The sequence below is a fragment of the Rousettus aegyptiacus genome, unplaced genomic scaffold (genome assembly GCF_014176215.1).
Source record: "Rousettus aegyptiacus isolate mRouAeg1 unplaced genomic scaffold, mRouAeg1.p scaffold_m13_p_13, whole genome shotgun sequence".
Lineage (NCBI taxonomy): Eukaryota > Metazoa > Chordata > Mammalia > Chiroptera > Pteropodidae > Rousettus > Rousettus aegyptiacus.
The window spans coordinates 53876579-53889746 of NW_023416288.1; the positions used below are offsets into that span (position 1 = coordinate 53876579).

Genomic DNA, 13168 nt, shown 5'->3' on the forward strand with positions numbered 1-13168 from the left:
TGGACTAAGGAGAGAGGACACACATTTGGATGGGATTAGATTCAGTGCTATTGCCATATTCCCCTAACTGGATTAGAAGAGGCCAGATTGGACGCGGCATCCATCCATGCTAGCTGACATCGGAATACTACGCTCTTACGCTTAATGCAAAGGAAGGAAATAAATGACTGCTCGAGATAGGCACGTTATCACTGGAATATTTCATGCCAGAACCTAATTTCATCCTTTCCTTGCCATTATCGGTGAAGGAAGCAGTGGCCTATTTAAACAGTATTCTGCTAGCTTTCTTCTTCAGGCTGAAAAATGCTGACAGCAGGTGCTGCCATTTAAATGGGTCCCCGGTTTCAGTGGCAATGAAGACAGGCTGAGGTTTGGTGACTGAAATCAGATGGAGCACTTAGTCACCAGCAACAAAATGGACGTGGTCACCATGTGGCTATCACGTGACAGCGTGTCCTTTGCTGAACCGGTTCCCACGTTATTTCATTCAGTTCCACTTTGGTCAGGGGCGAGGTCACATTTCCACGCCTTCATTTTCACACTCAGTGTCCGAGTCCCCATTGCTTGGTGCTCACTACACAATGCCCTTCGTCCTCCTCTGTCACAAACTCAAATCCCTTCAGTTACTGGTTTTATATTCTCTCCTTTTTTATGTCATGTGCGCCTAGAATTCGATTAATCGTAACCTTCGGCTCATAACACAAGGCATTGTTCGTTGATGCATGGTTAGGGTTTACGTAGAAATATCATAGGGACTTGTGAAACATCCCCACTCCTCACCCTACCACAGACAAGTAGACCTCGACAGCACTTAAATTTAGCTACGTGGTTCTCTCCATCCCATCCGGGGCTGCTCCCCGCCCAAGTCCCATGTCGCATGCCTTCCTGAACTTGGGTTATCGTTCCTTGCCAGTGCGTGTTGATAAATGGGTGACAGCCAGCTTTCTGGAGGAAATAAAACCAGCCCTCGCCGGCCATGTCTTTTGATCACTGTGGTATAAATATCACTGCAATGGCCCATTTCAAGCTACCAACATGAAGTCGCTGAAATCGGAGCTGGGAAAGATGTGAGTGACCAGCAAGCAGCCCCAGACTGGTCACGGGCAGTTTCAGCAGCAACTCTTTACATCGCTTTCCTTTTAATATATTTGCAGTCATGAAAATTATTTTCCAGATTTAGTTTCTTTCTTTTTTTTTTTCAGCTTTATAAAAAATGCATTGTGTTTACCACAATCTTATCAAGGTTAGTTTTCGCCCTGATATTTCATGTTACATGGTTAAGATTCACCTACAACATTGCTCATCACAGGAGTTCTTCCTTTTGGCTGACATGCATAGTTTTCCCTCATGTGGATCCACCACAGTTGATTCCTTCGCTGTCTTGTCAGGGCATCTATGGCTGGTTCTGTGTCTTGTTTTGTAACTAGTGCTGAGGACATTTTGCACTTATATCTTTAATAAGTGTATTCGAGAGCTTCTCCTGATTTAGTGGAATTGCTGGGTCATGGGACAGAGAAATGAACGACCGTAGGAGCAGATGCCAAACCGTTTCTAAATTGCTTGAGTCACTTACGCTCCCCGCCCTGAGGATTCGCACCCTCAGCTTGTTCTTCCAGCCTTTACATTCTGCTCATCAAATGGATATAAACTTACATTCCACTCTGTCTTGCTTCACATTGTCCTGGTCACCAGTGAACTTAATTGTCTCCTCATCTGTTTACTGGTCATACATGTTTCTTCCGTTAAAACGGTTTGACATCCTCTGCTTATTTTTCCTTGGGTCATACAAGATCTGTGGTCAGTGTAATTGTTTGGTGTTTCCTAGGAAAGGATTTTTCCGAAGGGCTTACGATCACCGCGTCACTTATGAACTTCTGACTTCTAACAGAACTTCCTAGATTGTAGAGAAGTCATGTTGTCTGACGTCTTTCTCTTGTGCTCCCTCTACCTTCTCTTCCCTTTGACACCTTTCTCGAGAGCCGGCGGAGCCAACATCCTCTCTATGAAGGTCCCTGTACCTAGATATACAGGGTGCACACTTTCCTTTGTACCCAGCCTTATCCTATTCATGCATCAACCGAAACACTATATATAGGACATCACAGAATTCTTCCATGAGGGGACGTCTCTACTGGGCTGCCTTGTTACTTTGTTTATCTCGAGGGCTGAGGATGGTGACAAGATGGTGGAAAACGGTCTTGGAGAGCAAAATGTCAAGGGTTGTTATACGAAAGACACAATGTTTTGTAGAAGTGCTTTGAGATCTAACTGGAGGATCATGTGTAGATTTATCTAAAAGCGTATTGTTCACATATGGCAGAGTCAGGAAAAGCTAGGTTTTTCTAATTTTCATCCCTGGAAGCTTCCCAAGTCACGTGGCCACTTTATAGGCTCAGCTCATTCATATTTTGCTATTGTCAAACGCTACAGCTTCCCCACACTTCGTCCACAGATATCCTCGCCTCTCTCCCCTCCCCCACCCCACCTCCCACACAGCTGTCTCATCAGGGGAGCTGTGGTTTCCTCCCCGCCCCGGACCCTCCCACAGGGCTCTGCGGGGCCGGGGTGGGGTGGGGAAGAGGGGGCTGGCGCACAGGTTCTTGACTGGGTCTCTCATCTCGGGCCAGCGCTGTGTCACTGGCAGCACAGAGGTGGAGGCCGCTGTCTGCAGGTTGAGCACTCGCCACCGTCAGATTGAAGAACGTTGTGCCTGGATGACTGATGGGAAACTCGTCCTCCGTGAAACCTTGTTCGTATTTGACACTGGCTCCCTGGGTAGAAGTCGCCATCAGTGTGAGGCCTTGTTGCGGGAACTGACGATACCAATACACAGTGAAGGCTTGCAAGTCCACTGCATGGCACTGGATGACCAGAGAGGCTCCGCTCCTGCGGATGGCCCTGCTGGGCTGTTGCATGACGTGCGCACCAAGCGCGGGGCCTGCTGAAACAGAGGTCAGGGAGGTGAGCGCCCCGCGGGCCCCGTCAGACGTGACCACAGGCAGACGACTCGCAGCCTCGCCCCGTCTCCTTCCTCCCAGCTCCCAGGCCCGGCTGTGCTGTGACCCTTCGGGTCAGACTCCCTGGGACCAGGGGCCCCATCTCCTCTGGCCGGTGACGTCTCCCCTCACCCTTTCCCCCTCCACAGAGCATGGGTGTCCCGCTCATTGTCATGAGCAGAAAAAAGTCCACACCCTCCGGCCACCATTCACCCGTGACGACCCGCGCGCACGCTCGCCCAGGACACTCAGACTACACGCTCATACTGGGCCCCAGGAGCAGCAGCAGCAGCAGCATCGCCAGGTCCCGGCCTCGCACCACAGGGCTCTCAAGGGACGTGCGACCTGCTCTTCACTCTTCCTGTCCCAACCCCTGGGAGGATGGATGGAGCTGACAGGACCCCGAGGATGCTCTCCTCTGCCCCCTGGTGGGAGCCTGTGCCAATGACACAGGGTCCCTCCATCTCCCCCACTGGGAAAGAACCACACATTGCTGAACGGCCCTTGGAAATGTTCTCTCCCCTAATATTGAGTTCTTTTTCTCTGGAGTGGATTAGTCAGAAAGGGGAGACGAAGGCTCGATCCATGAAATAATGTTTGTACTGTAGCGACATAGATCTTTAGTATAGTAAATATAATTGTGCGCACTAAATTTAACTGTGTACACAGCAATGGCCTGTGTTTAAAGGGCATCATCCTGTGTGCTCCTGTGGCCATATTTTTTCCTAGCTGGGGTGGACCACATTAGAATGCGGGGCCTCCCTCTACATCTGTACTTCTTCTGCAAAGAATAGGTTTACGACATTCACGGGATGGATGTGGCTAGAAGCCACCGGATCAGAAGAAAATCTTCCTACTGCTTTTGGGGACCACCAGCCATCAGGTAAATGCACCTGTGGTGTTTAGATCCTGTATCACCTCAACTAAGGAGGAGACACATTTCCCAGGACCCCCCCCTTGTGTCGTCCCTGACGAGAGTCGGCCTCGGGATGGATGTTGGCAAATGAGACAGCTGTCGTCATGCTCTGAGTCATCCTTGGCCCACGGTCATGAGAAACAGGGTCAGAAATCCCAGCATTTCGCATTGCTCAAAGACGGCGCCCGGATCAGCCTCACTCCCCAGTGTTCGCACGCCTGTGAGGCCCTCCCCCTTGCGTCAGGGCTGGCCGGAATGTGGCTGAAGTGACGATGGACGATTTTCGAAGTGGGTCCTCAAGGGTCTCCTGGGTCCCACCTGGGCCTCTTGAATGCCTGCTCTTAGGAAACACTTAGTGATATTTCAACTTTGTTGACTTTCATACAATACTCAGCTTGGTTATGGCAATGGGGGAGGGGATCTTCGAAAACTTTACAGCTAACGAGTTCTTTTAGTATCAGGGAAAAGTAAATGGGTAAAATACATGCAATAGACTGCATGTGTCTTAAGCATACAGGTAAGAGTTTTATAGTAAAAATTTTTAAATCGAGTAAGCTGCATATGCTGGGTTTTACAAGTTTTTCGGTGACAGAAAGAAATCAGGATCCTTTCTAGTAACATCCAAGATCACCAAGAACTGTGAGAGTGTCTGTCTCTTCCTGTCTTCCATTTAACTTCCGTTCTCTCATTGGACAGATGGCCTCTCCCCACCTGTCACCTCGTGAGTCCGGCTGACACACAGAAGCAGAGAGCTCTAGAGTCAAAAGGCTCAGGGAATGAGGGACCCGGGGGTGTCTGTGACTTCGGTCTGGACAGGACTGTGACTGTAAAGCATCTTAGATCCAGCTCTCTCCCGACGGTATTTGTTTTCTGTTTGTTTTGAAATCAGAGAACTTTAGCCCATCATAGCACATTTCCGTGTTCTACCTCCATGCAGAGGCCAGAGTCTCTATCCCATCTCAGCATCTCAGCACGTTGGACTTTGTGTGAGTGGAGCTGCCACAGAATATACAAGAGAAGAAAGCCCAGCTCACCCAGCGTTCAGGAGGGAATCACAACGACATGCACAGAGCCAAGGCTTATAGCTCGTGGTCGGGGACTCCTGACATTTCTCCAGAAATTGCTTGTCCTAGGGGACGCAAGGTCACGCAGAACAGGCTGCGGTTCTTAATGATTCCAAGAATATTTGAAAATCCATTCAATCCAGTACTTTCAGTTGTATGCCGTGGGAGGGTTAGTCTGAATACTATAGACTGTCATTTATTTCTAGAAATAGAATGATACGATCAAGAAAACTTACATAAACAAAGGCACTTACAAACAGAGTTAATGCCACCTGCCTTGTAATTTCAGATACGTGTCGGGACCAGAAGGGGAGGCCATATGCAGAGAACATAAAAGTCTCGTCAAAAATAATACTGAGCACACGTCTGCTGACGAGTCGTGCAAATATTTCCCTCCCTGGACCGGGACTCTGTCTGGTCAGTGCCAGAGAGCCTTGTGGCTACTTCTCTGCAGACATCCCAGGACGGCCCCCCAGAACCGGAAGCTCGATTCTGCTCAGTGACTCCGCTCCACCCATTCGTCCTCATTGCCTCCTGTGGCCACATTCCTGACGGGGGCCGATCACTGTATTCCTGACGTTATCCCATCAGCCTCCCCAGCATCGTCCCCTAGGCCCGTACCCCTGACAGCGCGTGTCCACCTGGTGCCGCCCCGCTCAGCCACGGAGCTCCATCCCACGGGCTGCCTTCTCTCTGACCCTTCCCGATGTCCCGGACGCAACCGGCCGTGTTATTCCCACTGTCACCTTTGAGCAAACCACACCTCATGTGGTATTGGATGATCGTATTTGTCTTCTACAGATTCCTCTCCCCACTGGGCTTTTACTATATTTCTGAAGGAAGAAACCATTTTCTGTTCATTTTTGTTTCCTAGTGTTTAGAACTAGGAAAAAAAAAAAAAGCTGGGACGTAAAATCAACCTCTCACTTAATGATCTAGACAGAGAGATGATAGACAGATAAATGATTGATAGATAGATAGATAAATAGATACATACATACATACATACATACATAAATACATAGATGATAGATGGCAGATGGCAGATGTAGGGAAAGAGATCCATGTCACTTTAAAGCTAACCTAGCGTGTTGCTGACGTGTGGCCGTTTCCTCACAGCACGGCAACGGCCCCAGCAGCCTGGGGGCGGTGGAGGTGGAGGAAGCAGGAAGCCGGGTCCTGAGGGCAGGAAAGCCTGCCACCTGGCGGGGAAGCAGGGCTTGGGACACATTTATGCGCGGAGAGGACGTGGCTGTGCCTCACTGTGTCTACGCTGCTGGCGCAGAGATGCAGAGCTGCCTGGTTCTGTCGGGCCGATGTCACCGTGAGAGGAAAGGACGCCTTCTTATCCCTCGAGGCACTATAGCCGTCTGCAAGTTCCTCTTTCTGAAAGTGCCTTACATTTATAGAGTAGTAGATGAGTCTCAGGCCTTGACCCGGGTCCTGTCGGTACCAGTACATGGCGTCGTGGCCAAAGTCCTGTGTACATTCCAGGGTCACTTCTCGTCCTTCCTGTATGAGCAGGTATTTTGGGGTCTGAGTGACTTCACCAGCCATGGTGCCTACACAAGGAAGAGGAAGGCTCTGGGAACACAGCCTCAGACAGGGCCTAAAGCTGCCATCCAGGGCGAAAGGCTTCCATCTGGAGGCTGTCCTCTCGGGACACCATTTGCTCCCTGAACTCAAGACTCACCTGTTGCCAGGAGACAGAGGGCCACACAGCAGAGCAACTGGTTGCCCATAGTGGGAAGGGGATCTCCTTGTAGCTCTGAGCACCTCCTCGAAGGCTCTGGGGCTCCCCTGGCTATGTGTGTGGGAGTGGAAGCTAGAATGGAGAGCGAGAAGGGACCCCGAAGATACTCTAGATGGATTCCCGATGTAGCAGTTGAGGAGACAGCAGCGAGACCCCAATCACTCGCGCCCGGCTTTGCTCCCGTCTCTGCCTCCCGTGGGACCTGAGTGGGCTGGGGGGACCACCTCAGAGGCCGCGTCTCACTCCGATTGGCCCGCGGGCCTCTCCCTTCCTCCTCATGTGACACTGACCCCTGGAGGGCGCTGAGCCTCTCCTGTCACAGAAGGTGGACTCCTCCTGAGTCCAGCCCTGCCCCAAGTGGGGCTCCTCTCCACTCCCACCCCGCACCCGCCCGCGGCCTCGCTTCTCTCCGCACGTCACCCCCCCGGCTGGTGTGACTCCTCTGTCGTTCTCCTTCTCTGAGGTGCTGCCCCGTCTCTCTCCAGGGCCCGGACTAAGCTCCCTGTGCGTTCCCTTTGGGCATCTTTCCTTTTATTCTTCAATCCTTAGATGAGTTTGCCTGGTTCCTTCATTACTTTCCTGAGTTCAATTAATGTTTTTTTCTTTTGTTTCTTTGTTTGTTTCATTTCCCCCATTTTGGTTATTTCTGTTTGTAATATTAGAACTTCTGGTTTAGGCTGCTTACCTCCCACTGGTTGCTCTGGAGGATTTAATTCTGTTCGGAGTATAGACTTAGGTTTTCTTCTGACTCACGGTCGTTTTTAGGGAAGCGGGGGTACGAGGTGTTTTCAAGGGTTCTACGTGTCACAAGACTGTGCAGAATAGTCTCGGAGAGTAAATGTCAAGGGTCATTATAGAAAAGACACAGAGTTTATAGAAGCGCTTTGAGATCTACCTGGAGGATCATGTGCAGATTATCTAACAGCATATGATTAACATACCATAGAGTTAGGAACAGGCCAGGTTTTCTCATTTTCATCCCTGGAAGCTTCCCATGTCACGTGCCCACTTTGTAGGCTCATATTTTGCTATTGTCAAACGCTACGGCTTCCCCGCACTTCGTACACAGATATCCTCGTCCCTGTCCCCTCCCCCACCCCACCTCTCACCCAGCTGTCTCATCAGGGGAGCTGTGGTTTCCTCCCCGCCCCGGACCCTCCCACAGGGCTCCGCGGGGCCGGGGTGGGGTGTGGAAGAGGGGGCTGGCGCACAGGTTCTTGACTGGGTCTCTCATCTCGGGCCAGCGCTGTGTCACTAGCGGCACAGAGGTGGAGGCCGCTGTCTGCAGGTTGAGCACTTGCCACCGTCAGATTGAAGAATTCCCGATTTGGATGATTGATGGGTAACGCGTCCTCCGTGAAACCTTGTTCGTATTTGACACCGACGCCCTGGGTAGAAGTCGCCACCAGTGTGAGGCCTTGTTGCGGGAAACTGACGATACCAAAACACAACTGTGGCCTGCAAGTCCACTGCACTGGCACCGGATGTCCAGAGAGGCTCCGCTCCTGCGGATGGCCCTGCTGGGCTCTTGAGTGACGTGCGCACCAAGCGCGGGGCCTGCTGAAACAGAGGTCAGGGAGGTGAGGGCCCCGCGGGCCCCGTCAGACGTGACCACAGGCAGACGACTCGCAGCCTCGCCCCGTCTCCGTCCTCCCAGCTCCCAGGCCTGGCTGTGCTGTGACCCCTTCCTGTCAGACTCCCCGGGACCAGGGGCCCCCTCTCCTCTGGCCGGTGACGTCTCCCCTCACCCTTTCCCCCTCCACAGGGCGTGGGTGTCTCTCTCATCGTGATCAGCATAAAAAAGTCCACACTCTCCGGCCACCATTCACCCGTGACGACCCGCGCGCACACTCGCCCAGGACACTCAGACTACACGCTCGTACTGGGCCCCAGGAGCAGCAGCAGCAGCAGCATCGCCAGGTCCCGGCCTCGCACCACAGGGCTCTCAAGGGACGTGCGACCTGCTCTTCACTCTTCCTGTCCCAACCCCTGGGAGGATGGATGGAGCTGACAGGACCCCGAGGATGCTCTCCTCTGCCCCCTGGTGGGAGCCTGTGCCAATGACACAGGGTCCCTCAATCTCCCCCACTGGGAAAGAACCACGCATTGCTGAAAGGGCCCTTGGAAATGTTCTCTCCCCTAATATTGAGTTCTTTTCCTCTGGAGTGGATTAGTCAGAAAGGGGAGACGAAGACTTGATCCATGAAATAATGTTTGTACTGTAGCGACATAGATTTTTAGCATATCAAATATAGTTGTGCACACTAAATTTAACTGTGTACACAGCAATGGCCTGTGTTTAAAGGGCATCATCCTGTGTGCTCCTGTGGCCATATTTTTTCCTAGCTGGGGTGGACCACATTAGAATGCGGGGCCTCCCTCTACATCTGTACTTCTTCTGCAAAGAATAGGTTTACGACATTCACGGGATGGATGTGGCTAGAAGCCACCGGATCAGAAGAAAATCTTCCTACTGCTTTTGGGGACCACCAGCCATCAGGTAAATGCACCTGTGGTGTTTAGATCCTGTATCACCTCAACTAAGGAGGAGACACATTTCCAAGACCTTTTTCTTGTGTCGTCCCTGACGAGAGTCGGCCTCGGGATGGATGTTGGCAAATGAGACAGCTGTCGTCATGCTCTGAGTCATCCTTGGCCCACGGTCATGAGAAACAGGGTCAGAAATCCCAGCATTTCGCATTGCTCAAAGACGGCGCCCGGATCAGCCTCACTCCCCAGTGTTCGCACGCCTGTGAGGCCCTCCCCCTTGCGTCAGGGCTGGCCGGAATGTGGCTGAAGTGACGATGGACGATTTTCGAAGTGGGTCCTCAAGGGTCTCCTGGGTCCCACCTGGGCCTCTTGAATGCCTGCTCTTAGGAAACACTTAGTGATATTTCAACTTTGTTGACTTTCATACAATACTCAGCTTGGTTATGGCAATGGGGGAGGGGATCTTCGAAAACTTTACAGCTAACGAGTTCTTTTAGTATCAGGGAAAAGTAAATGGGTAAAATACATGCAATAGACTGCATGTGTCTTAAGCATACAGGTAAGAGTTTTATAGTAAAAATTTTTAAATCGAGTAAGGGTGCATATGCTGGGTTTTACAAGTTCTTCGGTGACAGAAAGAAATCAGTATCCTTTCTAGAAACATCCAAGATCACCAAGAATTGTGAGAGTGTCTGTCTCTTCCTGTCTTCCATTTAACTTCCGTTTTCTCATTGGACAGATGGCCTCTCCCCACCTGTCACCTCGTGAGTCCGGCTGACACACAGAAGCAGAGAGCTCTAGAGTCAAAAGGCTCAGGGAATGAGGGACCCGGGGGTGTCTGTGACTACGGTCTGGACAGGACCGTGACTGTAAAGCATCTTAGATCCAGCTCTCTCCCGACGTTTTTTGTTTCCTGTTTGGTTTGAAATCAGAGAACTTTAGCCCATCATAGCACATTTCCGTGTTCTACCTCCATGCAGAGGCCAGAGTCTCTATCCCATCTCAGCATCTCAGCACGTTGGACTTTGTGTGAGTGGAGCTGCCACAGAATATACAAGAGAAGAAAGCCCAGCTCACCCACCGTTCAGGAGGGAATCACAGTGACATGCACAGAGCCAAGGCTTGTAGCTCGTGGTCGGGGACTCCTGACATTTCTCCAGAAATTGCTTGTCCTAGGAGACGCAAGGTCGCGCAGAACAGGCTGCGGTTCTTAATGATTCCAAGAATATTTGAAAATCCATTCAATCCAGTACTTTCAGTTGTATGCCGTGGGAGGGTTAGTCTGAATACTATAGACTGTCATTTATTTCTAGAAATAGAATGATACGATCAAGAAAACTTACATAAACAAAGGCACTTACAAACAGAGTTAATGCCACCTGCCTTGTAATTTCAGATACGTGTCGGGACCAGAAGGGGAGGCCATATGCAGAGAACATAAAAGTCTCGTCAAAAATAATACTGAGCACACGTCTGCTGACGAGTCGTGCAAATATTTCCCTCCCTGGACCGGGACTCTGTCTGGTCAGTGCCAGAGAGCCTTGTGGCTACTTCTCTGCAGACATCCCAGGACGGCCCCCCAGAACCGGAAGCTCGATTCTGCTCAGTGACTCCGCTCCACCCATTCGTCCTCATTGCCTCCTGTGGCCACATTCCTGACGGGGGCCGATCACTGTATTCCTGACGTTATCCCATCAGCCTCCCCAGCATCGTCCCCTAGGCCCGTACCCCTGACAGCGCGTGTCCACCTGGTGCCGCCCCGCTCAGCCACGGAGCTCCATCCCACGGGCTGCCTTCTCTCTGACCCTTCCCGATGTCCCGGACGCAACCGGCCGTGTTATTCCCACTGTCACCTTTGAGCAAACCACACCTCATGTGGTATTGGATGATCGTATTTGTCTTCTACAGATTCCTCTCCCCACTGGGCTTTTACTATATTTCTGAAGGAAGAAACCATTTTCTGTTCATTTTTGTTTCCTAGTGTTTAGAACTAGGAAAAAAAAAAAAAAGCTGGGACGTAAAATCAACCTCTCACTTAATGATCTAGACAGAGAGATGATAGACAGATAAATGATTGATAGATAGATAGATAAATAGATACATAGATAGATGATAGATAGATAGATGGCAGATGTAGGGATAGAGATCTGTGTCATTTTAAAGCTAACCTAGTGTGTTACATTTTTGGCCGTTTCCTCACAGCACGGCAACGGCCCCAGCAGCCTGGGGGCGGTGGAGGTGGAGGAAGCAGGAAGCCGGGTCCTGAGGGCAGGAAAGCCTGCCACCTGGCGGGGAAGCAGGGCTTGGGACACATTTATGCGCGGAGAGGACGTGGCTGTGCCTCACTGTGTCTACGCTGCTGGCGCAGAGATGCAGAGCTGCCTGGTTCTGTCGGGCCGATGTCACCGTGAGAGGAAAGGACGCCTTCTTCGCCCGCGAGGCACTGTAGCCGTCTGCGAGGTCCCCTTTCTCAATGTCTCTTTCAATTCGTGAGAGGTAGATGAGTCTCAGGCCTTGCGCTGGATCCTGTCGGTACCAGTACATGAAGTCATGGCCAAAATCCTGTTCGCATTCCAGGGTCACTTCTCGTCCTTCCTGTATGAGCAGGTATTTTGGGGTCTGAGTGACTTCACTAGCCATGGTGCCTACAGAAGGGAGAGGAAGGCTCTGGGAACACAGCCCCGGACAGGGCCTGAGGCCGCCATCTGGGGCAAAAGGCTTCCATCTGGAGCCTGTCACCTTCAGGACACCACTTGCTCCCTGAACCAAAGACTCACCTGCTGCCAGCAGACAGAGGGCCACACAGCAGAGCACCTGGTTGCCCATAGTGGGAAGGGGGTCTCCTTGTAGCTCCAAGCACCGCTTCGAAGGCTCTGGGGCTCCCCTGGCTATGTGTGTGGGAGTGGAAGCTAGAATGGAGAGCGAGAAGGGACCCCGAAGATACTCTAGATGGATTCCCGATGTAGCAGTTGAGGAGACAGCAGCGAGACCCCAATCACTCGCGCCCGGCTTTGCTCCCGTCTCTGCCTCCCGTGGGACCTGAGTGGGCTGGGGGGACCACCTCAGAGGCCGCGTCTCACTCCGATTGGCCCGCGGGCCTCTCCCTTCCTCCTCATGTGACACTGACCCCTGGAGGGCGCTGAGCCTCTCCTGTCACAGAAGGTGGACTCCTCCTGAGTCCAGCCCTGCCCCAAGTGGGGCTCCTCTCCACTCCCACCCCGCACCCGCCCGCGGCCTCGCTTCTCTCCGCACGTCACCCCCCCGGCTGGTGTGACTCCTCTGTCGTTCTCCTTCTCTGAGGTGCTGCCCCGTCTCTCTCCAGGGCCCGGACTAAGCTCCCTGTGCGTTCCCTTTGGGCATCTTTCCTTTTATTCTTCAATCCTTAGATGAGTTTGCCTGGTTCCTTCATTACTTTCCTGAGTTCAATTAATGTTTTTTTCTTTTGTTTCTTTGTTTGTTTCATTTCCCCCATTTTGGTTATTTCTGTTTGTAATATTAGAACTTCTGGTTTAGGCTGCTTACCTCCCACTGGTTGCTCTGGAGGATTTAATTCTGTTCGGAGTATAGACTTAGGTTTTCTTCTGACTCACGGTCGTTTTTAGGGAAGCGGGGGTACGAGGTGTTTTCAAGGGTTCTACGTGTCACAAGACTGTGCAGAATAGTCTCGGAGAGTAAATGTCAAGGGTCATTATAGAAAAGACACAGAGTTTATAGAAGCGCTTTGAGATCTACCTGGAGGATCATGTGCAGATTATCTAACAGCATATGATTAACATACCATAGAGTTAGGAACAGGCCAGGTTTTCTCATTTTCATCCCTGGAAGCTTCCCATGTCACGTGCCCACTTTGTAGGCTCATATTTTGCTATTGTCAAACGCTACGGCTTCCCCGCACTTCGTACACAGATATCCTCGTCCCTGTCCCCTCCGCCACCCCACCTCTCACCCA

The 13168-nt window shown here is 51.5% G+C and overlaps 3 gene segments (V, D, J or C); all 3 read right to left on the bottom strand.

Moving 5' to 3' along the window:
* Positions 1–2504: 2504 nt before the first annotated feature.
* LOC107516917 lies at positions 2505–3926 on the bottom strand. The segment is given in 2 exon segments: positions 2505–2938; positions 3264–3926. Coding segments are annotated over 2 exon segments (465 nt in total).
* Positions 3927–6019: 2093 nt separating this feature from the next.
* On the bottom strand, positions 6020–7847 carry LOC107516916. The segment is given in 3 exon segments: positions 6020–6538; positions 6670–6801; positions 7415–7847. Coding segments are annotated over 2 exon segments (498 nt in total).
* Positions 7848–10506: 2659 nt separating this feature from the next.
* LOC107510902 lies at positions 10507–13158 on the bottom strand. The segment is given in 3 exon segments: positions 10507–11864; positions 11997–12128; positions 12742–13158. Coding segments are annotated over 2 exon segments (498 nt in total).
* Between the last annotated feature and the right edge of the window lie 10 nt (positions 13159–13168).